Below are 26,529 nucleotides of genomic sequence, written 5' to 3' on the forward strand. Positions count from 1 at the left end.
GAGTGTAACCCTTAGCAACCAACCTTGCTTTATAACGGTCTATGTTTCCCTTAGAGTCTCTTTTAGTTTTAAACACCCATTTGCAACTAAGAGGTCTAAAACCTTCAGGCAATTCAACTAACTCCCACACTCCATTGTGTTCCATGGAGAGCATTTCATCTTTCATTGCCGCACGCCATTTATCAACAAATGGAGAGGAAATAGCTTGAGCATATGATAAAGGATCAGTCAGCTCTCCAGTATCACTAAGATTTTCAGTCACATACACGATAAAATCATCAGATATGGCAGACCTTCTTTCTCTTTGTGACCTGCGGAGTGGTTCATTGTATACATTTTGTTCAGGAACTATGGGATCTACGTCATTGTTCCCTTGATTCTCCCCCTCATGAATAGGTTGGTTTACCACCTTTTCATGTATAACAGGTACAAGGACAATGACTTCCTTCTCTTTCAATACAATTTCCTTACCACATGAACAATCACAATCACAAACATCATGCTCAAGAAATTTTGCATTAATAGACTCAACGATTCTAGTGTCATGCCTAGGACAGAAAAACCTAAAACCTTTAGAGTGATCTGGATAGCCTATAAAGAAACAACTAGTAGTTTTAGGATCAATTTTCTTTTCTGTGGGTGAATAAATATGAACTTCAACTGGACATCCCCAAATGTGAAAATGGTTCAAGCTAGGTTTTCGGGTTGTCCATAGTTCAAAGGGAGTTTTCAAGACAGATTTTGTAGGAACACTATTCAGGATATAGCTAGCTGTTTTTAAGGCTTCACCCCAAAGAGACTCAGGTAGGCTAGTTCTTGACATAATACTTCTCACCACTTCCATGAGAGTACGATTTCGTCTTTCGGCCACACAATTCTGCTCACGAGTACCTGGCATGGTATATTGTGCTACTATCCCACATTCTTGTAAAAATAAAGCAAAAGGCCTCATACATTAACCAAACTCATCATATTTTCCATAGTACTCACCACCACAGTCAGACCTCACTATCTTAATAGACTTCCCAAGCTGTTTTTCAACTTCAGTCTTGTAAATTTTAAACTTATCAAGTGCTTCAGATTTTTCTTTTAAAAGATATATATAACAGTACCTTGAAAACTCATCAATAAAGGTAATAAAATACTTATGATTGGTCAAAGTAGGTACATAATGTCCACTAATATCAGTATGAATTATTTCTAAGAGTTTGGAGCTCCTAGTGGAACCCTTTCTCTTAACCTTAACACAATCCACACAAGTTTCAAAATCTTTTGGATCAAGAACAGGTAAAATATTTTCCTTTATCAATTGTTCAATTCTTTCTTTAGAAATATGACCAAGACGCCTATGCCATAATAGGTAAGACGTTTTACTCATAGCAGACTTTTTGTGGGCAATATTTTCAACATGCATTGCAGAAAAAGTTTCATTCATTATATTCAAGTGATATAGACCATCACTTTAAAAAGCAGCAGCAACAACATGTGAATCATAGGAAATTTTAATAATACCATTATTTTGTTGAAATGAATAATCAGCTTTGTCCAAAAGGGAAACCGAAACTAATTTCCATCTCATAGACGGTACAAAAATAATATTTTCTAAATGAATACTAGAATTATTCTTAAAAGGTAAAATATATATTCCTATAAACTCTACTTTTGCTTTGAGTCCATTGGCCACAACAACACTGGCTTCATCCTCTTTTGGCTTTCGTCTGCTTACTAGGTCCTACAAGTCATTGGTTACATGAACAGTTGCACCACTATCCAACCACCATGAATTTAAAGGAACATGAACAAGACTAGTTTCAAAGTAGACAAAAGCCAAAAGATTACCTGATTTCTTTTTCAGAGGACAGTCATCTTTCTTATGACCTACTTGTTTGCAATCCCAGCACTTGATTTCTTTCTTAATTACAGCTTGAGGACCAAGAGAATTATGAGACTGACCTTGGTTAATACCAGGCTTATTAGCAAGACCACTATTACCACCTGGATGATGAGAATGACCATGTTTCTTTTTGTGAAATTTGGGTCCACCTTTTTCTTTTATAAGAGGGATAGTCAGCTGTTCTAGACGAACTAACAAAGTTCACTACACCCTCAACTTTCTCCTTTTGGATCCTCCCTTCCTCTACCACACAAACAGTAATAAGCTCATCAACACTCCACTTATCCTTTTGTGCATTATAGGTTATCTTAAGTTGGTTAAACTGCTCAGGAAGGGACCTTAGAGATTGGTGAACAAGAAATCATCGGTAATGGTTACACCTAAGTTGTTCAGTTTGGTAGCAATGTTAACCAATTTCATAATATGATCACGGACACTACCTACAAGGTCATACTTTATGGTGGACAAGGAATCAATCAGGCTACCTATCTCAGCTTTATTAGATTCTAGGAATTTCTGTCCAATGGCACTCAGGAAATCTTTTACATTTTCATTATCCTTAATTGCACCTTTTATGTGATCAGAAATGGATCTCTTCATGATCATAAGACTCAATTTGTTAGCCTTCATTCATTTTTCATACTTAGCTTTTTCATCAGCAGTGCTAGTGGCTGTGGGGTCAACGAGTTTCTGTTCAATCAATGCAAAGTCCTGGTCCATCAGACCTAATACTATTTCAACATCCTGTTTCCACTTCTTGTAGTTGCTACTAGTGAGAGTTTCAATGAAATTCAATTGAGTAGTCATGTTGTTAACAGATGTATAAGCAAACAATACACAAAAAAATTAGATAGGATTATGGGCAGGAATATATTAAATCAAAAGAGTCAAAGACATCCATTATACCCCTCCTTTGGGTAGAAGATGCAACCGTTTCCCCTTTCTTTTTTAAAAAAATCAAGGAGTCCAAGGCATTCATTGTATCCTCACCTTTAGGCAAGAGATACAAAGCCTCCCCCTATTATCCAAAAGTACAAGGCATACATTTTATCCTTCCTTTAGGTAAGAGATACAAAACCTCCTCTTACAACATGAGAATCCAAGATATTGAGCTTCATCCTTTGGGTTGAAGTATAATATCTCATCTCATAATTAATTTTGTGTCACTAGTATCAAAAGGTAAACCTCCGACACCAGCGTACACTCTATCAAGGATAATTTAGACATGGTACATTGAGAATATTACAATGACTCAAATAAATAGACCACTTTGATGGAAACTATTCATTAATCATAACCCTCAATCCATGTATAATATTATTTCACATGTATAAAGTTTTAAGAATTTCCAATGATTCCAAATAAATAGACCACTTTGGTAGAAAATATTTATTAATCATAAATTCTTATTTAAACATATAATATACATGTGATAAAAGTAAAGCCCATTTAATTTCAATCCTTTTAGTAGTGTGTTAATTGTTTTAATTTCATTCTCTGACTAAAATGATAAAGTATTTAACAGGCATGATGATTATTCTAAATTTATGATAGTATAAGTATTTCGGTATGCCCCATATAAAGGCGTAGTAAAGGAAACACATATAATTAATATCTCTGTTGGACTACATGCTAAGTAAATCTTTAAAGAAAAGAATAATAATTGTTGGTAAATTAGGCCCCAAAGCCCTAAACATCAACGGCAGAAACCTAAAGTTTCTACTCCGCTTGCTCTTCTTCTTTAAAGATGCTGGTTTTGCTTTAGGCATGACTAACTACCATAAGATACACAAATCTAGACCATTAATAATCCAACAATGACAGGAGTCCTTCCCAATTACGTGCTTCAATATATTTATTTATTATTTTAATTCTTACTTGCCATAACTAAGAGAAAGAATTCACACCCACTTTGACACAATCTGCGTCGTCACCACAGGGAGCATTTAATGGCAAGCAAATCAATATCTTTATTTGTTTGATTCAATTGCAAACAGTATTTAAATATTAAGTTTTGAAATCTACGAAACGCAACACATCAGACAAGTTCGAAGTTTCATCGCTTCATCGTCGTCGACATAGGAAAAACGACGATTATTCTGGTTTTTCCTTTTGAAACACAAGATTAATATTTGATCTTAATCTCTAACTATGGTGGCTCTGATACCAACTGTAAGATTATTAAATCGCAACTATATCAGAGATTAAGATACAATTATGTAATTAATCTAGAGTTAGAGTTCAAGGAAGCGTACCGTTAAACTCCATGGATTCAGCAGGGACAACAACCGGCGATTAAGCCTGAGACCAACTTCCACGATCCACTAGCTACGCGCTAGCTACGCGCTCTCACAGCCTGGAGAACTTGACTAATGGGACGTCTACCGTTACCACATATTCAAGAGGCAGAATACGCTAGGGCTTTTCTTATAGCTATGTAAAGGGGGGTTGGCCTCTATTTATAAAGAGTACCTACCCATCACAGGCTAATAGTTATTGGACCTCACTTATCCACACACAATATTTAATATTAGGCTTTTTATTTATCCACCACTTGGACCACGTTACTAACCTTTCAAACTATAACCAATTGACGTAAGTCCAAATTCCAATAACATAGTCAAGTTGAGGTATAACCAGTCGCCAAATTACATGAATCTAGCCTATTATTAGTAGTAAAATAAGCTAGCTAGTCAATCGTGCATGTATTATGTATATGTGATATATGTTGATGGAAGTGAGCCTGTCATCCAATAAAGATGTTTCCACTAACACAAAATCATTTAAAAGAAAAGAGTTGAAAGAAACAATTACTATCATATTTTTATTAATAGAATTTTTTTGGTGCGGACTAAAAAAAATATATTATACATAAAAATAATATAAAGATAATACAATTGCAGTATTTAACTTTAATTGACAAGATATTACGTACCATTCCGTTAAAAGTTTACTCATATCATGTGTTTACACTTTTCTATAATTACCATTCAAACAGTTGAAAAATCAAAGTAAACCTTCTAATAATGAACAAATGCGTTTACGTTTTTGGTAATGAATTACAATCTTCTGCGAAAGTTTCCAAATTCCGATGCATGCGCTCATGCTCAAGGTTTTTCTTAATTTTTTGGCCAGTTCCTGCGGTACTGAAATTTGTAGTAACTGATTGAGTCAAATAAAATATAGTATAAAGTTAATTGTTCAAGATATCTCATATTGTACGTGTTCGTGCTATAGAGTATGATCGATCCATATCATTCACAAGTCAAGGTAGGTGAAGTTTGAAAATACCACGTTAAAAAGTCTGATATTTAAAATATTTGTACACACAATGCAAAGTAAGTTTACACAGATAATGTAGTTTAACTGGTTATAATAATTACTATTAAGTTATCATCTTTTACTATCAATTTATATCATAGATAGTTATTCATATCTAGTTAGTCTTCATATAATAAATAAGTACTTAATTATAAAATATTATTATACTATCAGTGTATAAAAGTTAAACGTCCGTGCAAAAAAGGTTTAAAGAAAGGCAGTCTGGTGCACAAGGCATTCCGCGTTCATGTAGGCTCTGAGGAGGGCGGCACCCCACGGGGCGTGATGTAAACTGCCAACCCTAATGCAAGCATTATGGTTGCTTCCACGGCTCGAACTCGTGACCTATATGTCATACAGAGACAACTTTACCATTGTTCCAAAGCTCCCCATACAAAAAAAATTCCGGCCCATCAACTTTGTTCACCAACTCTCGTGATCTGGTTTCAACATCAAATGCTCATACATATACTCAATCTATGAAGAATTCATCTTCAGACACCTAAAAGTCTATACCCTTTTAACTCAATCCATTTCAGAAATATTTCTTCGGTATCTAATTTTTCTTCTTCACTATCTTAAGAATTAATTAAGTACCCAAGACGCCAATAGAAATGGATACAAAGCAAGGAGACATAATTTTCAAATCAAAGCTCCCTGATATATACATCCCTAATCATCCTCCTTTACATTCTTATTGCTTTGAAAAAATCTCAGAATTCAGTTCTCGTCCTTGTTTGATCAATGGAGCAAATGACCAAATTTATACGTATGCTGACGTTGAGCTCATTTCAAGAAAAGTTGCAGCTGGATTTAACAAGCTAGGAATCAAACAAAAGGACACTATAATGATCCTCTTGCCTAATTCTCCTGAATTTGTATTCACCTTTTTAGGTGCATCATATCTTGGAGCTATTTCAACTATGGCAAATCCTTTGTTTACCCAAGTAGAGGTAGTAAAACAAGCCAAGGCCTCAAATGCCAAGCTTATTGTTACACAAGAGTGCAATTTGGACAAAGTGAAAAGCTATGCTTCTGAGCATGATGTGAAGGTCATTTGCATTGACTCGTCGTCAGAGCGCTGCTTGCACTTCTCTGACTTAATTTTAAATCCTGGATTCGCTTATGGTATAGAACATGACTTGCCCGAGGTGGAAATCCAACCGGACGATGTACTGGCATTGCCGTACTCGTCCGGGACCACGGGGCTACCAAAAGGGGTCATGTTGACACACAAAGGACTAGTCACTAGTGTGGCACAACAAGTTGATGGTGAAAATCCAACTTTGTATATTCATAGTGAGGATGTGATGCTTTGTGTTTTGCCTTTGTTTCATATTTACTCTTTGGATTCTGTTTTGCTTTGTGGATTAAGGGTTGGTGCAGCTATCTTGATTATGCAGAAATTTGATATTGTTCCATTTTTGGAGTTGATACAAAAGTACAAAGTGACTATTGCACCTTTTGTACCACCTATTGTTTTGGCCATTGCTAAGAGTGCAATGGTTGATAATTATGATCTTTCATCAGTAAGGATAGTCATGTGTGGGGCAGCTCCATTAGGAAAGGATCTTGAAGATGCAGTTCGAACAAAATTTCCTAATGCTAAACTTGGTCAGGTAAGATTATCATTACATGCTTATTCCATAAGATTAAGGGCCTGTTTGGCCATAAAAAAAATTATTTTTTTCCGAAATCGATGTTTCGCCATGAAAATTTCAAATTTCACTTAAAGTTGAATTTTGGAATTTTTCGAAAACTTGAAAAACTCTAAAAGGCTGTTTTTAAAATTTTTTACTTTAAATCACTCCCAAAATTCAAAAACATCTCCAAATTGTATTCATGTCCAAACACAACTCTAATTTTCAAATATCATTTTCAATTGAATTTTGGTTTTTTTACTTTTTTTCCAGAATTTCACAATTCTTATGTCCAGACACCCACTAAGTTGGTGAAAAAAGGGAAATAATCTGTTACAACTTACAAGTGCAAATTATTCCCATTATCTGTATATAAAACTGTACATTTCCTCCATGTTTTACTTTTTCTTAGTCTGTACAGAATAAGTGCCAACTTTTCACACATATATATAGGTTTTTAAATTATACAACATTCTAATTTTATTCTTAATAACACTCCCTTATAGGAATAATATGATTTATTTAAAACTACAAGATTCAACATATACTTTTAATATGTTATACACACTTTTAATATAAGTTCACACGATTCAAAAGTCTTCTTTACATATTCTAATTATTATTTTTTCCATCGATATATGTTACGTTGCCCTTAAAAGGAGTCATATGTTGATTACATTTTTACTTATTCAAAGTAGGATCTTAATTCATACGCTTGCTGACTTTATGATTATTGTTTTCACATTATCCAAGACATTAGCTTACCCTAATTTCAATGTTGCTTTAATATTTCCTCCCACTGGATTCAAAAAAACAAAATAGAAAATCTGTTATTAGGTAAACGTCTATTTCAAATGTTGGTGAAAAGGGGTTATCTTTCTCTCTTTTTCTACTCCAACAGAATGCTTATCCTCCTTTTGCAACTTTAGTGTAACGCCTCAAACTTTAAACAAAGTTTTACATCGGCAAAACACAAAAGCAATGTTGGGTAACAACCTATTCCGCTAGTAATATTATGCGTTCTGGACCTAGGCCTTTACGGGTTTAAAATGCGTCACTAAAGTTTAAAACTGGTTAATTTATATACCCACCATCCCTTATGTATTTTGTGGATGTGGGATTATATCTAAAGTCTAGGTGTTAATTCAAGACTCAAGAGAAGGGTTATCCACTAGAAATTAAAATGAACAACTGTCCTTTTCTTACAATTATAATTTTCTTAGAAGTGTATATAAATGTTTTAACTTCTTTATTACATAAACAAAAGCTAATTGGATTTTTTGTCAGCACATCTAAAGTAGCATGATATTGACTTCTTCCGTCACCTGTTTTTACTTGAAAAATTGCTGGAAGGCGCTTGGTTAATTTCGGAGTACCAGAATCAATACATTTAAATTTTAATCTAAGTTTAACATTGATTTGTTAATTTCAATAAAAAATTTAAAGTTTCACATTTGATAAATTGAATAAAATATTATAACTGATTTTTATTTTAAAAATTACAATTGAATAAAAATATTTAATAAATAATAATAATGGTATTTTATTCTGAACAAAAAAGTAACACCGACTGACATAATTGCGTGACATATTTAAATTATATACAATATTATTTATTTGGAAGATACTTACTACTTTTAAGATATTATTTATCAATCTATAACTATTTAGTATATTATTCTATATTTTTGAGAAGTTAATCTGAACAAAAGTTTATTTAACTATATAATTATACTTGTTCAATCAAACATGATAGCGAGAATTATACAAAAGCGAACTATGTGTTATGTTGAGGGTTACCGGCATGGGCGGAGTCAGAGTGCCGACTATGAGTTCGGCCGAACCCAGTAACTTTGATTCAAATCTTGTATTTATCTTAGAAAGTTCATTGAATGTGTACAAATTATTAATTTAGAACTTAGTAACTTAAAAGAATTCGACTCCCGAACCCATAAGCTTGAAATCCTGGTTCCGCCTCTGGTTACCGGACCCTGTAAGCTTCAGCAGAAATCTTCTATATGTATATGTATATTTCTTAAAAATGGTTAATTTAAATCACTTGACACCCGAAATGCTAAAAGTCTTTAGGAGGCACTGGTTGACAATGGTGGATCTACATAGAGAGTTATGGTGCTCAAGCACCCATTGTCTTTACCCGGATTTAGTATATTTACATAAGCAATTAGCAAAAATTTAGGTAAGTAATGAGTGAGCACCCATAGCTTAATTCTTTTACTGTCTTTTTTCAAAATTCTTTTCGAGGAGCACTCATGACTTTAAAATCTTTGATCCGCCACTGCTGGTTGAGTAGAATATTATGCGCCCGTCGCGTTAAAATCTTGGATCCGTCTCTAAAATTATACTGTAATTACATTTTGACAAATAAAAAAGTCATTGTAATAATTACCGGGGCGTGTAATTACCACCCGAGTAATTACACACGACTTCCCAAAAAGACCCTAATAGTGTCCATCAATGTATAGGGTTATGGGATGACGGAGGCTGGTTCAGTGTTGGCAATGTGTTTGGCATTTGCAAAAGAGCCATTTGAGATAAAATCAGGGGCCTGTGGAACTGTTATAAGGAATGCTGAGATGAAAATTGTGGATCTAAACACTGGTAGCTCTCTTCCTCGAAACAAACCTGGAGAGATTTGCATACGAGGTGACCAAATCATGAAAGGTAATTAGCTCCAAATGATACTTTGTTTATCAATTATTTTTTATGTGCAATTTCTTTTTATAGAATTAGTATAAATTTTACACTAATCAAATCATGAAAGACTATTTACAACATTATTAGCTACAAGTAGATTGATGGAAAGAGTTTCTACATCATCAATATAGAGTAATCAGCCATAATATGACATACTTGTAATACTAAGCAATAATGAGTCATAGTTCAAATTAGATAGTGGTACTAGTAACCCTAGAATAAGGTCGTCCTACCTTCTTTTCACAAATTAGAAACGTTAAAATAGCACGGTCTAGCCCGTTTTCGGACTGGTCATTCAAAAATAGTCAGTATTTGTCAAGTCATTAAAAAATAATCACTATTTTGCTGCAACAGAGACCGGTCCAACATAATATATTGGAGTTCGGTACACCTATGTATGAACGTCCAGCATATTATGCTGGACCAGTATACTTTGCTGGCTCCAGTTAGGGGTGTTCATAAAAACCTGAAATACCGAACCAAACCGATCAAAAAAAACCGATACTTTTTGGTTTGGTTTGGTTTTGGTTTTGAATTTTAAAAACCGATCAAACTTGGTTTGGTTTTGGTTTTAATAAAAAAAATAACCGGAAAAACCGAACCAAACCGACTATAGGAGTAGCTATTTCAAATTTATTATTACACCTATATATATATATATATATATATTTCTATACAAAGTTTCAAAAATTTTATGGTGAATGTTAATCGTTTGCACTTTTAGTATAGTTCTTTACCTTTACATTCTAGTTTGATTGATGGTTTTCTTTTGTTAAGCGTAAGAATCCATTTCATGTTAAAAAAATATATTTTTAATTGAGTCCTTAAATTATTCATAACTATTTGATTCAATTATTATATATATATATCTTACTAGTAAATAATAGATTTCTCAAAGGACAATTGATTTGATAGTGTTACGCTGAAAATGTGGTCGCCGGAATATGTATTTGGTATATGTCTTATATTTAAGAAAAAACCGACAAATAATCGAAAAAACCGAAAAATCGACTAAACCCGACATTAACCGAATTGAGAAAAAACCGACTTAATTAGTTTGGTTTGGTTCGAATATTTGAAAAACCAACTTGGTTTGGTTTCTTTTTAGGGAAAAACCGAACCAAACTGAATCATGAACACCCCTAGCTCCAGTATAATATACTGGAGACTGGAGCACCGGTGCTCCAAACTTCAGTATATTATGTTGGACCGGTATATTATACTGGAACTCCAGTATATTATACTGGAACTCCAGTATATTAGACTGGAGTTACAGTATAATATACTGGAGTTCCAGTATATTATGCTGGAGTATTTTTTCAGATTTTGAACAGTGTTTTCGTTCAGATTTATCTTTACATGAAAAGTGGCTAAATTTCAATTACTTTTAAAACTGTGGCTATTTTTGAATGATCACTTATAAATCTGGTTATTTTTGAATTTCTCCCATTGAAAACTCGTGGAGTCATAGTTCAAAATAATTTACCACAAATAGACATGCAATGCTGACACTTTCACTAACACTCATGTTCAATTATGGAACTCTTTTATATTTGGTATAAGATTTTCACTTACCAAGTCTCAATTCTTTCTACTTGTTGAGTCTCATATCGGTGTGATATGAGTTTTCTAGTCTCCTTATAAAGTCTCAATTCTTACCTCATGAGCTAGCTTTTGTAGTTAAGTTATGCCTGAGATCCATATCCAAATATTAAAATCCTGAGCATAAAGAGGTTTCAAGTATACGGTGTCTATTTTTTTGGTATTGGACAAAAAGGAAAAAAGAAAAGATTAACCAATAAATTAGGACGGAGGAAGTATTTCTTAACAAAAGCATTAAAAATTTCTTCTTTTTTTTTTTCCGTAAAAAAACTTAAGTATTTTAAACTAGTAAAAGTTGTGTGCATCAGGTTACCTGAATGATCCTGAGGCAACTGCACAAACAATAGACAAAGAAGGATGGTTACACAGTGGTGACATTGGCTACATTGACGACGACGACGAGCTTTTTATTGTGGATCGACTGAAGGAATTGATTAAATACAAAGGATTTCAAGTGGCTCCTGCTGAACTTGAAGCACTTCTCCTCAACCTTCCTAATATTTCTGATGCCGCTGTTGTCCCGTAAGTTTCTAAGGTCCCGTTTGGTCATAGATTTCTTTTTACTTTTTTTCGAAATTTTATTACTTTTTTTGAAATCAGTGTTTGGTCATATAATTTTCATTTTTCACTTGATAATGAATTTTGAAATTTTTCGAAAATTTTAAAAACTCCAAAAAATTGTTTTTCAAAATTTTTTCACTTCAGATCACTCACGAAAAATCAAAAACATCCCAAAGTTGTATTCATGTCCAGACACAACTCTAATTTTAAAATATTATTTTCACTTGAAAAAAGGTTCACTTTTTTTTTAGGAATTTTATAATTCTTATGTCCAAACGCTCACTAAGTCCTCACTTGTGGGATTTTTACTAGGTTGTTGTTGTTGTTGTAAACGCCCACTAAGTCCTTTCTTATAATCTTCAATAAAGTCAAGTGTACGCATTTACTATCTTTTGTCCGAATATATAGTATCTTGCACTCAATATTAATTAGAGTAACGATAAAGTTATATTTTGTGTGACCTATACGTCACTAGTTCGAACAGTGGAAACAGCCACTAATGCTTGCATTAGCATAAGCTGTATACATCACACCCCTTGGAGTGCACCGGGTAGTCCTTTACTTAACACTTGTTAGGATAAAAAATCAGGTGTTATACGGAAGCTAGCAAAGCAAACCTTGAGCAACGATAAATCATACAACAAAAGAGAAATATACCAAAGAGACACAAATATTTAACGTGGTCCGGTCAACTGACCTACGTCCACGGCGGAGATGAGCAATCCACTATAATAAAAGAGAGTACAAAATATCGAGAGAACAACCTCACGAAGAGGCAAACACAAGTGACACACTAACACTTGTCCCGTAAAATTCTCCCCCTAAACACTACTTTCAAGCCCCCTATGGCTAGATTGTGGATGCTGCTGAATGAGAAGGAAGGGTTCTCAATTTATAGAAGTCCAAACCTTTTCCTACAAGAAAAAGGAATGGCCAAATATGGGAGATTTGTAATTTCCTTTTACAAGAAGGAAAACCCAATTAAGGTAAACATGTTGCTCTTTCCTTCAACAAATAGGAAAATCAAATATGGTAAGAAAATTATGGCAAACACCTAACAATTCTCCCCCTTGGCCTGAATTTTCTGACAAAATAAACTTGATCCACCTTCCTCACATAGCCGTCAACAAACCGCATCTCCAAATCTCTACCAAGAAGTTTGTCTCAACGTATGTATGCCATCAGTCAAATTTCTTAAACAGAAATTATGATTATCGTCAAATACGTTGCGGATAGAACTGAACCCGCCAAGATGAACCTGTCTTGAACTACACTCTGATACCACTTGTTAGGATAAAAAATCAGGTGTCATACGGAAGCTAGCAAAGCAAATCTTGAGCGACGATAAATCATACAACAAAAGAGAAATATACCAAAAAGACACAAACATGGCAGAGATGAGCAATCCACTATAATAAAAGAGAGTACAAAATATCGAGAGAACAACCTCACGAAGAGGCAAACACAAGTGATACACAAACACTTATTCCGTAAAATTCTCCCCCTAAACACTACTCTCAAGCCCCCTATGGCTACATTGTGGATGTTGCTGAATAAGAAGAAAGGATCCTCAATTTATAGAAGTCCAAACTTTTTCCTACAAGAAAAAGGACTAGCCAAATATGGGAGATTTGTAATTTCCTTTTACAAGAAGGAAAACCCAATTAAGGTAAACATATTGCCCTTTCCTTCAACAAATAAAAAAACAAAATATGATAATAAAATTATAGCAAACACCTAACAACACTTACTAAATTAAGAAAGAGAAATGCATAACTGAAGTAAAAAGTTGATAAACTTAGAGATCCACGGCAAAAAGAAAACTTGTTTTCATTAATAACTGGAAGTGACAGGAAAAAAACTAACAATAGAACACTAAATAGAAGGGGATGAGATACTAGAAGAAGGGGATGAGATATCAGAAGAATTTGGGGTGAGAAGGGTACAGAGTATTCATAACATTCAGCATAGCTAATACGTCGAAACTCTGCCAATTATATAACTACCAGATTCCTTGTCCCCCACTCCACTAATTTACCCTTATCCTCTAACCATGGTTCACAACATAGTCACCAAGTCTATAATTTGGCTTTTTAATCCTTTGACCTATTCTTCTATTATCCACATCAGCTCCTTGGTCCACCATGTATTCCCAATTACTAGCCAAACCTTTCTCATTCATAACAGTACCTCCCTCTAAATTTAAAACCTTGTCCTCAAGGTTTGCATCAGCTGCAGATTCCAGTTCTTGAGGAAACAAGGGAATGACTTGTTGATCAAGTTGTCCTACACACCTCTTGAGCAACAATATGTGGAAAACAGAATGGATGCGAGCAGAATCTGGCAAGTCTAATTTATAAGCCACATTTCCGATCCTCTTAACGACCTTAAGAGGTCCAACATACTTTCTGCCCAATTTATGATGGCGTTGGAGTCTCATGGAGACTTGGTGGTACGGTTTGAGCTTGATATATACCCATTCATCTTCCTCAAACTGTGCATCAGTGCGTTTCTTATCCGCTACTAACTTCATTCAATGCTGAGCCTTAAGCAAATTGGTCTTCAAATTATCCAGCACTTCATCTTGTTTAAGCATATACTTCTCCACCAAATCATCAGAGGAGCTGCCCAAGATATAACGACGTAGATTGGGTGGCTCTCTACTATATAGGACCTGAAATGGAGTCATTCCTGTTGTATGCTGTATTATACCAAAACTCAGCCTAAGGCAGTACTTGAACCCAATCATGGGGACTATCGGCAACAAAACAACGAAGGTATTGCTCAATGCACTTGTTAAGGCTTCGGATTGACCATCCTTTTGTGGTTGGTAGGCAGTACTCATGGCCAAAGTAGTTCCTTGAAGGCGATTGATTTCTTTCCAAAAGGATAGAAAGAACCTAGCATCTCGATCACTGACTATAACCCGGGGTGGTCCACGGAGCTTGATAATGTCGCCGACAAACACACTAGCAATAGAGATTGTTGAAAATGAAGATGGAAGAGCAATGAAGTGGCCATACATAGAAAGTCGATTCACGACAGTCATTATAGTTGATTTATCCTTCGAACTAGGGAGACAAGTAATGAAATCCATAGCTATCTCCTCGAAAACTATGGAAGGAATCGGTAGTGGTTGAAGCAGTCCAGCCGGGTATTCTAAAATATCCTTCATTTGTTGGCAAACTTGACAAGATGCAATGTGTGTACTCACATCCTTCCTCATGTGCTTCCAATAAAAATTAGAAGATAGACGGTGGAAAGTTCTGGCTACCTCGGCATGTCCCCCCACCGGTGAATTGTGAAATTCTTGCACTAGATACTGCTTAAGGGAAGAATCAGAAGGAAGAACCAATCTACCTTGAAACAATAATAATCCTTCCCTGAAGGAAAATTCTGGATATGATGTAGGATCACTGTCAAGACCACTTTGAATGGCAAGTAACTTAGGATGCTCTTTATTTGTCAAGCGTAATTCATCCACGAAATCGAAAGTTCTGGTTCAAATGGCCATCATTGAGGTTTCAGGAGGTCGAGATAATGCATATGCATCCTTGTTACTTCTTCCTGGCTTATATACAATGTCGAAATCATAACCCACCAACTTGGTCAACCATTTTTGTTGTTCCGGGGTTTGAATGACTTGGTCCCTGAGATTTCGCAATGACTGCTGATTCGTAAAGATAGTAAATCGTCTTCCCAATAAATATTGCCTCCATTTGGAGACTGCTTGCGTGATTGCAAACATCTCTCGATTTTAATTGGAAGCCCGTTGCATTTTTGGACAAAACTTCTGGTTGTAATACGCAATTGGGTGACCATTTTGAGATAATACAGCGCCTATGGCTAGTCCTGAAGCATCTGTCTCTAAGGTGAAATCTTCTTTGAAATTAGGTAGGGCCAATACTGGAGTGGAACTTAAGCGACCTTTTAAATCCTCAAATGTTGATTGGGTTTGGGTAGTCTAAACAAATGAGTCCTTGCGCAGGAGATCTGTTAGTGGGTTGGTTAAGGCCGCATAATGCTTAATGAAGCGGCGATAGTACCCTTCTAAGCCCAAAAAGCTTCTAACATCCTTAACGGACTTGGGCGTGGGCCAAGATTGTATCACCTGAATTTTGGATGGATCCATAGCCAGCCCTTCAGCAGAAATCATGTGACCCAAGTATTCCACCTGAGTTTGCCCAAACAAGCATTTTGATCTTTTGGCCACTAGGTGATTTGAGCGAAGCAAACGCAGAACTTGCTCCAAATGTAGTAGATGGGACTCCCAAGAGGTGTTATAGACCAAGATGTCGTCGAAGAAAACTAGAATAAAATGATGCAAGCGTGGTATGAATATCTCATTCATTGTAGCTTGGAACGTCGACGGAGCATTTGACAACCCAAATGGCATGACTAAGAACTGGTAATGCCCATCGTGGGTACGAAAAGCCGTTTTTGCCACATCTTCTGGCTTAACTCGTATCTAATGATACCCTGATAATAAATCCAGTTTGGAAAAGAATTTGGCTTCGTACAGCTCATCGAACAATTCATCAATAGAGGGAATAGGAAACCGATCCCGAACTGTGATCGCATTTAAAGCTCTATAATCAACACAAAATCGCCAAGTACCATCCTTCTTTCGAACTAGCAACACTGGAGAAGAGAACAAGCTAGTACTTTGGCGGATTATACCCTCAGACAGCATATCGGACACCAGTTGTTCCATGACTTGTTTTTGAAAATAGGGGTATCGATAAGGCTTCACATTAACTAGGCCGACATTTGGAATTAATGGAATTGAATGATCTTGCTGGCGAGGCGAAGGCAACCCTTGTGGTTTTTTAAATACATCAACAAAGTTCACAAGAATGTTAGACAAATCCGGGGGATGATCTAAATTAGAGGTGATTCCCTCTTGAACCATCATCAGGCAAAAATAAGATGTTGCTGCCTCAGTCGTGGAATAACGACGCAAGGTCTGCAATTGCACTTGTTGCACATCCAAGGGTGGGTCTGCTATCCAATGAACCCCTTTATCCTTGAGTGTGAATTCAAAACTCGACTAGCATAATCTCTCATTACAGATCCCAAAGAGGCTAGCCACGACACACCCAAGACAATGTCTGCCCCATGCATGGGTAGGACATACAAATCCAGAATAAGTTCAGAGCCCTAGACTGTAAGGGTTACTTGAGGTACTGGCCCTTCACAAATTAGGCTTTGCCCACTACCCACAACAACAGGGAAACGAGGAATAGCAGTAATAGTGAAATTGAGAAACTTTGCAGCCCTGGTTTGCACAAAATTGTGTTTACTGCCTCCATCTACCAACACTTAAACCGGTGAGCCACTCACATGGCCCTTAAACCAGAATGCCCTCCTACCAATGCATGATAGGAAATAGCAGAATGGTCCTGAAGTTCCAAGTTTGTGAACTCTTCTGAAGGAATCTCATCAGAGGCAATGGGGTCTGGAAAACAAAGTTGGGGTTCTGGCTCATTATCAAAAAGAAGGAGTTGGGGTAGGTTTTTACACCTATGGTTTGGAGTGTATTTTTCATCGCAATGGTACATAAACCCTTTTCACGGCGTTGTCGGAGCTCGATTGGCGAAAGACATTTAAAATGAATTTTGCCAGAAGCAGCAGTGTTAACACTAGGGGTAGGTCGTGTTTGAGTGAGTGGAAATTTAGAAGGGGTTGGAAAGAGAGGTTGCGTATTACCCAGGATAGGTCTATTGGGCCCCCGCTCTAACTCAATGCATTTTTCGTGGAGATGGGCTAAACTCATTGCCTCCTCCAATGTTTTGGGCTGTTGGATTAACAAATTAGTTTGAATATCCGAATTAAGGCCCGAAGTGAAGAAGTGAACCAACTATGAGGCTAATATCTTCTCTGTTTCGTTAGACAAAGCCTCAAAACGTGAGCGGAACTCTGCCACTGACGAGGTCTGGTAAAGCTTAGAAAGACAACCTTCAGGTGACTGTAGGGTCTTTTGTCGGAAACGGCGAATCAGCTTCTCAGAGAAATCATCCCAACCTACCAACTGGTTGTTACGGTGCATCCACCGGTACCAAGCCCGAGTTTCTTCGTCAAGATAAAAGGATGTGATGTTCAAACGATGCTCCGTGAGGATAGAATAGAAATCGAAATACCTGGTCGCATAAATAATCCAATCATCTGGGTTATCGCCACTGAAACGGTAGAGCTCAATCGCAGCTGGTTTGTGTCGTAGAGACACTGGACCACTTGTTCCAGATCCTTGAGAAATGACAACCTCCGACGGGTTCCGTGGTGAAGGCTCACCCACAGAATCATGCATACGAGCACCAATATTGGATATTTGTGATAGGATCTCCTGCATCAGCTTGTTTTGATTATCCATAGCAGTTTTGATATCAGATACCTCACGAGATAATCCGCTTTGGCCGTCTTCCAAGACCTTAAGTCGTGTGTCCACCATTGGAACGTCAATGAAAGCACCAATGAAGTAAAAACTGATAAACTTAGAGATCCACGGCAATAAGAAAACTTGTTTTCATTAATAACTGGAAGTTACAGGGAAAAAGCTAACAATAGAACACTAAATAGAAGGGGATGAGACACTAGAAGAAGGGGATGGATGAGATTTCAAAAGAATTTGGGGGTAAGAAGGGTACAGAGTATTCATAACATTCAACATAGCTAATACGTCCATGACTCTGCCAATTATATAACCACCAGATTCCTTGTCCCCCACTCCACTAATTTACCCCTATCCTCTAACCATGGTTCACATCATAGTCACCAAGTCTACAATTTGGCTTTTTAATCCTTTGACCTCTTCCTCTATTATCCACATCAGCTTATTGGTCCACCATGTATTCCCAATTACTAGCCAAACTTTTCTCATTCATAACATTACCTCCTTCTAAATTTAAACCATTGTCCTCAAGGTTTGCATCAGCTGCAGATTCCGGTTCTTGAGGAAACAGGGGAATGACCTGTTGATCAGGTTGTCCTACACACCTCTTGAGCAACGATATGTGGAAAATAGAATGGATGCGAGCAGAATCTGGCAACTCCAATTTATAAGCCACATTTTCGATCATCTTAATGACCTTAAAGGGTCCAACATACTTTTTGCCCAATTTATGATGGCGTTGGAGTCTCATGGAGACCTGGTGGTACGGTTTGAGCTTGACATATACCCATTCATCTTCCTCAAACTGTGCATCAGTGCGTTTCTTATCCGCCACTAACTTCATTCAATGCTGAGCCTTAAGCAAATTGGTCTTCAAATTATCCAGCACTTCATCTTGTTTAAGCATATAGTTCTCCACCAAATCATCAGAGGAGCTGCCCAAGATATAACGACATAGATTGGGTGGCTCTCTACTATATAGAACCTGAAATGGAGTCATTCCTACTGTATGCTGTATTATACCAAAACTCAGCCTAAGGCAGTACTTGAACCCAATCATGGGGACTATCGGCAACAAAACAACGAAGGTATTGCTCAATGCACTTGTTAAGGGCTTCGGATTGACCATCCGTTTGTGGTTGGTAGGCGGTACTCATGGCCAAAGTAGTTCCTTGAAGGCGATTGATTTCTTTCCAAAAGGATTGAAAGAACCTAGCATCTCGATCACTGACTATGACCCGGGGTGGTCCACGGAGTTTGATAATGTCGCCGACAAACACACTAGCAACAGAGATTGCTGAAAATGAAGATGGAAGAGCAATGAAGTGGCCATACTTAGAAAGTCGATCCACGACAGTCATTATAGTTGATTTACCCTTCGAACTTGGGAGACAAGTAATGAAATCCATAGCTATCTCCTCGAAAACTATGGAAGGAATCGGTAGTGGTTGAAGCAGTCCAACCGGGTATTTGAAAATATCCTTCATTTGTTGGCAAACTTGACAAGATGCAATGTGTGTACTCACATCCTTCCTCATGTGCTTCCAATAAAAATTAGAAGATAGACGGTGGAAAGTTCTGGCTACCCGGGCATGTCCCCCCCACCGGTGAATTGTGAAATTCTTGCAATAGATACTGCTTAAGGGAAGAATCAGAAGGAAGAACCAATCTACCTTGAAACAACAATAATCCTTCCCTGAAGGAAAATTCTGAATATGTTGTAGGATCACTGTCAAGACCACTTTGAATGGCAAGTAACTTAGGATGCTCTTTATTTGTCAAGCGTAATTCATCCACGAAATCGAAAGTTCTGGTTGAAATGGCCATCACTGAGGTTTCAGGAGGTCGAGATAATGCATCTGCAGCCTTGTTACTTCTTCCTGGCTTATATACAATGTCGAAATCATAACCCACCAACTTGGTCAACCATTTTTGTTGTTTCGGGGTTTGAATGACTTGGTCCCTGAGATTTCGCAATGACTGCTGATTCGTAAAGATAGTAAATCGTCTTCCCAATAAATATTGCCTCCATTTGGAGACTGCTTGCGTGATTGCAAACATCTCTCGATTTTAATTGGAAGCCCGTTGCATTTTTGGACAAAGCTTCTGGTTGTAATACGCAATTGGGTGACCATTTTGAGATAATACAGCGCCTATGGCTAGTCCTGAAGCATCTGTCTCTAAGGTGAAATCTTCTTTGAAATTAGGTAGGGCCAATACTGGAGTGGAACTTAAGCGACCTTTTAAATCCTCAAATGTTGATTGGGTTTGGGTAGTCTAAACAAATGAGTCCTTGCGCAGGAGATCTGTTAGTGGGTTGGTTAAGGCCGCATAATGCTTGATGAAGCGGCGATAGTACCCTGCTAAGCCCAAAAAGCTTCTAACATCCTTAACGGAATTGGGCGTGGGCCAAGATTGTATCACCTGAATTTTGGATAGATCCATAGCCAGCCCTTCAGCAGAAATCATGTGACCCAAGTATTCCACCTGAGTTTGCCCAAACAAGCATTTTGATCTTTTGGTCACTAGGTGATTTGAGCGAAGCAAACGCAGAACTTGCTCCAAATGTAGTAGATGGGACTCCCAAGAGGTGCTATAGACCAAGATGTCGTCGAAGAAAACTAGAATAAAATGATGCAAGCGTGGTATGAATATCTCATTCATTGTAGCTTGGAACGTCGACGGAGCATTTGACAACCCAAATGGCATGACTAAGAACTCGTAATGCCCATCGTGGGTACGAAAAGCCATTTTTGCCACATCTTCTGGTTTAACTCGTATCTGATGATACCCTGATAATAAATCCAGTTTGGAAAAGAATTTGGCTTCATACAGCTCATCGAACAATTCATCAATAGAGGGAAAATGAAACCGATCCCGAACTGTGATCACATTTAAAGCTCAATAATCAACACAAAATCGCCAAGTACCATCCTTCTTTCGAACTAGCAACACTGGAGAAGAGAACGGGCTAGTACTTTGGCGGATTATACCCTCAGACAGCATATCGGACACCAGTTGTTCCATGACTTGTTTTTGAAAATAGGGGTATCGATAAGGCTTCACATTAACTAGGCCGGCATTTGGAATTAATGGAATTGAATGATCTTACTGGCGAGGCGGAGGCAACCCTTGTGGTTTTTTAAATACATCAGCAAAGTTGACAAGAATGTTAGACAAATCCGGGGGATGATCTAAATTAGAGGTGATTCCCTCTTGAACCATCATCAGGCAAAAATAAGATGTTGCTGCCTCAGTCATGGAATAACGACGCAAGGTCTGCAATTGCTTTTGTTGCACATCCAAGGGTGGGTCTGCTATCCAATGAACCCATTTATCCTTGAGTGTGAATTCAAAACTCGACTAGCATAATCTCTCATTACAGATCCCAAAGAGGCTAGCCACGACACACCCAAGACAATATCCGCCCCATGCATGGGTAGGACATACAAATCCAGAATAATTTTAGAGCCCTAGACTGTAAAGGTTACTTGAGGCACTAGCCCTTCACAAATTAGGCTTTGCCCACTACCCACAACAATAGGGAAACGAGGAATAGCAGTAATAGTGAAATTAAGAAACTTTGTAGCCCTGGTTTGCACAAAATTGTGTTTACTGCCTCCAACCACCAACACTTGAACCGGTGAGCCACTCACATGGCCCTTAAACCAGAATGCCCTCATGCCAATGCATGATAGGAAATAGCAGAATGGTCCTGAAGTTCCAAGTTTGTGAACTCCTCTGAAGGAATCTCATCAGAGGCAATGGGGTCTGGAAAACAAAGTTGGGGTTCTGGCTCATTATCAAAAAGAAGGAGTTGGGGTAGGTTTTTACACCTATGGTTTGGAGTGTATTTTTCGTCGCAATGGTACATAAACCCTTTTCATGGCGTTGTCGGAGCTCGATTGGCGAAAGACGTTTAAAAGGAATTTTGCTAGAAGCAGCAGTGTTAACACTAGGGGTAGGTCGTGTTTGAGTGAGTGGAAATTTAGAAGGGGTTGGAAAGAGAGGTTGCGTATTACCCAGGATAGGTCTATTGGGCCCCCGCTCCAACTCAATGCGTTGTTCGTAGAGATGGGCTAAACGCATTGCCTCCTCTAATGTTTTGGGCTGTTGGATTAACAAATTAGTTTGAATATCCGAATTAAGGCCCGAGGTGAAGAAGTGAACCAACTATGAGTCTGATATCTCCTCTGTTTCGTTAGACAAAGCCTCAAAACGTGAGCGGAACTCTGCCACTGACGAGGTCTGGTGAAGCTTAGAAAGACGACCTTCAGGTGATTGTAGGGTCTTTTGCCGGAAACGGCGAATCAGCTTCTCAGAGAAATCATCCCAACCTACCAACTGGTTGTTACGGTGCATCCACCGGTACCAAGCCTGAGCTTCTTCGTCAAGATAAAAGGATGCGATGTTCAAACGATGCTCCGTGAGGATAGAATAGAAATCGAAATACCTGGTCGCATAAAAAATCCAATCATCTGGGTTATCGCTACTGAAACGGTAGAGCTCAACCGCAGCTGGTTTGTGTCGTAGAGACACTGGACCACTTGTTCCAGATCCTTGAGAAATGACAACCTCCGACGGGTGCCGTGGTGAAGGCTCACCCACAGAATCATGCATACGAGCACCAATATTGGACATTTGTGAGAGGATCTCCTACATCAGCTTGTTTTGATTATCCATAGCAGTTTTGATATCACATACCTCACGAGCTAATCCGTTTTGGCCGTCTTCCAAAACCATAAGTCGTGTGTCCACCATTGGAACATCAATGAAAGCTCCAATGAAGTAAAAAATTGATAAACTTAGAGATCCACGGCAATAAGAAAACTTGTTTTCATTAATAACTGGAAGTTACAGGGAAAAAGCTAACAATAGAACACTAAATAGAAGGGGATGGATGAGATTTCAGAAGAATTTGGGGTGAGAAGGGTACAGAGTATTCATAACATTTAGCATAGCTAATACGTCCAAGACTGCCAATTATATAATCACCAGATTCCTTGTCCCCCACTCCACTAATTAACCCTTATCCTCTAACCATGGTTCGCAACATAGTCACCAAGTCTGCAATTTGGCTTTTTAATTCTTTGACCTCTTCCTCTATTATCCGCATCAGCTCCTTGGTCCACCATGTCTTCCCAATTACTAGCCAAACCTTTCTCATTCATAACACTTACATATTTATGCCAGTGATAGTCCAAATTATGATAATTTATTAACTAAATTGGTAGCATGAAAGATGAGCAAGCAGGAGAAGTTCCAGTGGCTTTTGTTGTTAAATCCAGTGGATGCACCATTACTGAGGACGAAATCAAGGATTTTATCTCAAAGCAGGTTAGTTCTAGTTTTATCTTCATTGAATTCTTTGGTTTTATTTAAAAAATGGTACGTACTAATTATTTCTCCTTCTCTCAAAATGACTTTAATTAATTGGAAATAAAATAAAAGAAAATAGGTCATTTTCTTCATTAGTATATTTTAAAATCAATGTCCGAATGTACGAATAAATATATACATTATATCTTAGACTCAAAACATTGGCATTCCTTTTAATTTTCAGGTGATATTTTATAAGAGAATAAAGCGAGTATTTTTTGTGGATGCGGTTCCTAAATCTCCATCTGGCAAAATACTTCGAAAGGACTTGAGAGCCAGACTAGCAGATGAGCTTCCGAATTAACATCTTGGGCTTTGGGCCCAATTAGGGCACTTAACTAAATCAGGCCCACTATTTCTTAGACTACATGTTATTTATTGCATACCTATACACTATTAAAAACTTTATTACTAAAATTATCCATGTTTTATTATTTACCCGACCTACACAAATTTTGTTTACAAAAATATATACATTCCACCTTAAAAAACTCCCAATTCATTATTAATGCCGTGAATCAAGGGATTTAGTTGAGCAACCACAAATTCAAGTCATATATCTGTTGGATGATGGACAAAAGATTGGTATTGGTATATGAAGAACAAATACAACCATAGACAGTCGTCTTTAAACATCGCATTATACTCATAAAGTTATGCCCTTTGGTTGTACTCTATTAACGTTTCAACAAATCAAATTTATCACAAAAGACTCAAGTTTCTGCTTTCTGACAAATTTCCAGGAACCTACTTTATTCAAATTAAATATCGGAACCAACTTGGTTTCTTATCTACCATCATAAATATAATAAGTCAAACTAGTCCCACGATCTCTTAAAGAGAAACAAACTACATCATATAAATGGAACAACGACAACATCTACTTGAACTAAAAAACAGAATAACTGTTTTGGTTTAATGGCATGGTCTACATGAATTAATTTCCATACCTGGACAGCTATGAAGGAGTACAACTTATTTTATACAAGTAATTATATAATATATAACTTATTTATAACTTATCAACAACTTTCATACATGCTAAAAATAAAATTCATACAACTAAATATACGGTATATACTTATCTACAACTTTTGTATATTATTTCTACCCAATTATATACAACTACAATATCATACCACTTAAATACAGTTTTTATACAAATTTTATATAATATATTTTTTCTATATTTTGTATCCGATATATATATATAGTAAAAACAAATTTCATACAACTAATTATATATTATACAACTTATCTACAACTTATCCACAACTTTCACACATTATTTCTACCCAGTTATATACAACTACAATATCATACAACTTAAATACAATTTTTATACAATATTGTTCAACTTTCATACAATATTAAAATAAACAACATAATACAATTTTTCTATAATTTTACTACAACTTTAGTACAATTTCTCCAGTATAATGTATGTCATGTCTTCTTCTTCGAGTTTCAATCTAAAATTCAGCCAAAATCAAGTTTAATCTTCACCAAAACACCCTCAGAATTGAGATATAAACTCAAAACCATATTCCCAATTGTTTGCAACAACACTCAATCCAAACAAATAATGATTTTTAAAAACCCAAATTCGAATGCAAAACTTCAAAGCTTTTTAATGGCTGTCAATGGTGGAATTGCTGCTTTCTTTTCCTTAGCTTTACATTATTGAAATTAGGGATTGAGAGATAGAGAGAGACGTAGAGAGAATCCTAATTATTTGCAACAACACCTAATTCAAACAAATAATGTCTTTTGAAAACCCAAATACGAATTCAAAGCTTCAAAGCTTTTTAATGGTTGTCAATGATGGAATTGATGCTCTCTTGTGAAAGATACGTGGGGGAGAGGGGTGGGATGTGGAGAGAGAAACGTCGGGGGAGTGAGATACGGAAAGAGAAATGTTAGGGAGTGGGATTTGTACGTTACAGTGATCGTAGGAATTGATTAATTATCCTTAAATCCTAAAAATGTACATAATTGATAATTTTGTATATAGGCGGTAATTAAAGTAAAACTTGAGTAGGGAGGGTAATAAAGTTTCCAATAGCGTATAGGTAGGTAAAAATTCCTTATTGTTCCACCTCTTTGGTATGCTTTATTTGCGAGGGAGAAATGTCTGCAAAAATGTTTCCTTTACTATCTTTTGAGGATGGTTATGTGGTATTACAAGTTACATCATGGACAGTCACAAATTTTATAAATACTACTTTTACTAAGGCTATACTCGCACGGTCATCAATGGCATATATTTTTGTGGAAAAAAATATGTATTGCGTAGTTAATTAACAGTCACTTAAAGCGTCTTAATCTTAAATTGCCAATAGGTACCCTTATTCATAGCTTGAGAAGATATATAAATTGGTAATCAGGTACCCAAGAAAGATATTCGCATATAAAAAAACATTGGATTGGCTTTGAGGCTTTATTTATGTTATAAAATTGTTTTCTGGATTTTTTTTTATCAATGCGAGGTTATCGTAGTACAGTATATACGTCTCGTGGGCAATCCAATCTATCTTCCGTGTGTAAAAAAAACTGCCCTTATGGCAGGCTTCCTACTTACATATGTTTTGCTTGTGTAAGTGTGCTCTTTAGAAAACAAGAAAAAGCTAATTGTGATATGATATATTTGGGGAGAAATTCAAAAATAGCCAGATTTACAACTGGTCGTTCAAAAATAGCCCAGTTTCAAAAGTAATCGAAATTTAACCACTTTTCATGTAAACATAAATCTGAGCGAAAACACTGTTCAAAACCGGGAAAATACGCCAGTATATTATGCTGGATAAAGTATACTTGAACTTCAGCATATTATACTGGAGTTCCAAGATAAGTACGCTGAAACTCCAGCATAATATGCTGGAGTTCCAGCGTAAGTACACTAGAACTCCAGTATATTATACTGGAGCCAGCAAAGTACATCATAATATGCTGGAGTTCACAAACAGGTACACCGAACTCCAGTATATTATGTTGGACCGGTCTCTGTTGCAGCAAAATAGTGGCAATTT

General features: G+C 36.8%; 1 protein-coding gene across 1 annotated transcript; it reads left to right on the forward strand.

Annotated features, from left to right (window-relative positions):
- Positions 1–5,683: 5,683 nt before the first annotated feature.
- Positions 5,684–24,009, forward strand: LOC104236316 (4-coumarate--CoA ligase 2-like). The gene is made up of 5 exons (XM_009790217.2): positions 5,684–6,834; positions 9,339–9,537; positions 11,481–11,694; positions 23,356–23,458; positions 23,685–24,009. The coding sequence occupies exons 1-5, from the start codon at positions 5,830–5,832 to the stop codon at positions 23,802–23,804; spliced, it is 1,641 nt and encodes a 546-aa protein (XP_009788519.1). The 5' UTR covers positions 5,684–5,829; the 3' UTR covers positions 23,805–24,009.
- Positions 24,010–26,529: the final 2,520 nt, after the last annotated feature.

Source organism: Nicotiana sylvestris, chromosome 10 (assembly GCF_000393655.2).
Source record: "Nicotiana sylvestris chromosome 10, ASM39365v2, whole genome shotgun sequence".
Taxonomy (NCBI): Eukaryota; Viridiplantae; Streptophyta; class Magnoliopsida; order Solanales; family Solanaceae; genus Nicotiana; species Nicotiana sylvestris.

Bases quoted from the DNA above. Each gene is read 5' to 3' on its own strand.
- LOC104236316 (XM_009790217.2), top strand. From the start codon at position 5,830: ATGGATACAAAGCAAGGAGACATAATTTTCAAATCAAAGCTCCCTGAT. The intron at 11,695-23,355 runs GTAAGTTTCTAA...CTAAATTGGTAG, and splicing joins TCTGATGCCGCTGTTGTCCC to CATGAAAGATGAGCAAGCAG. The intron at 23,459-23,684 runs GTTAGTTCTAGT...TTTAATTTTCAG, and splicing joins AGGATTTTATCTCAAAGCAG to GTGATATTTTATAAGAGAAT.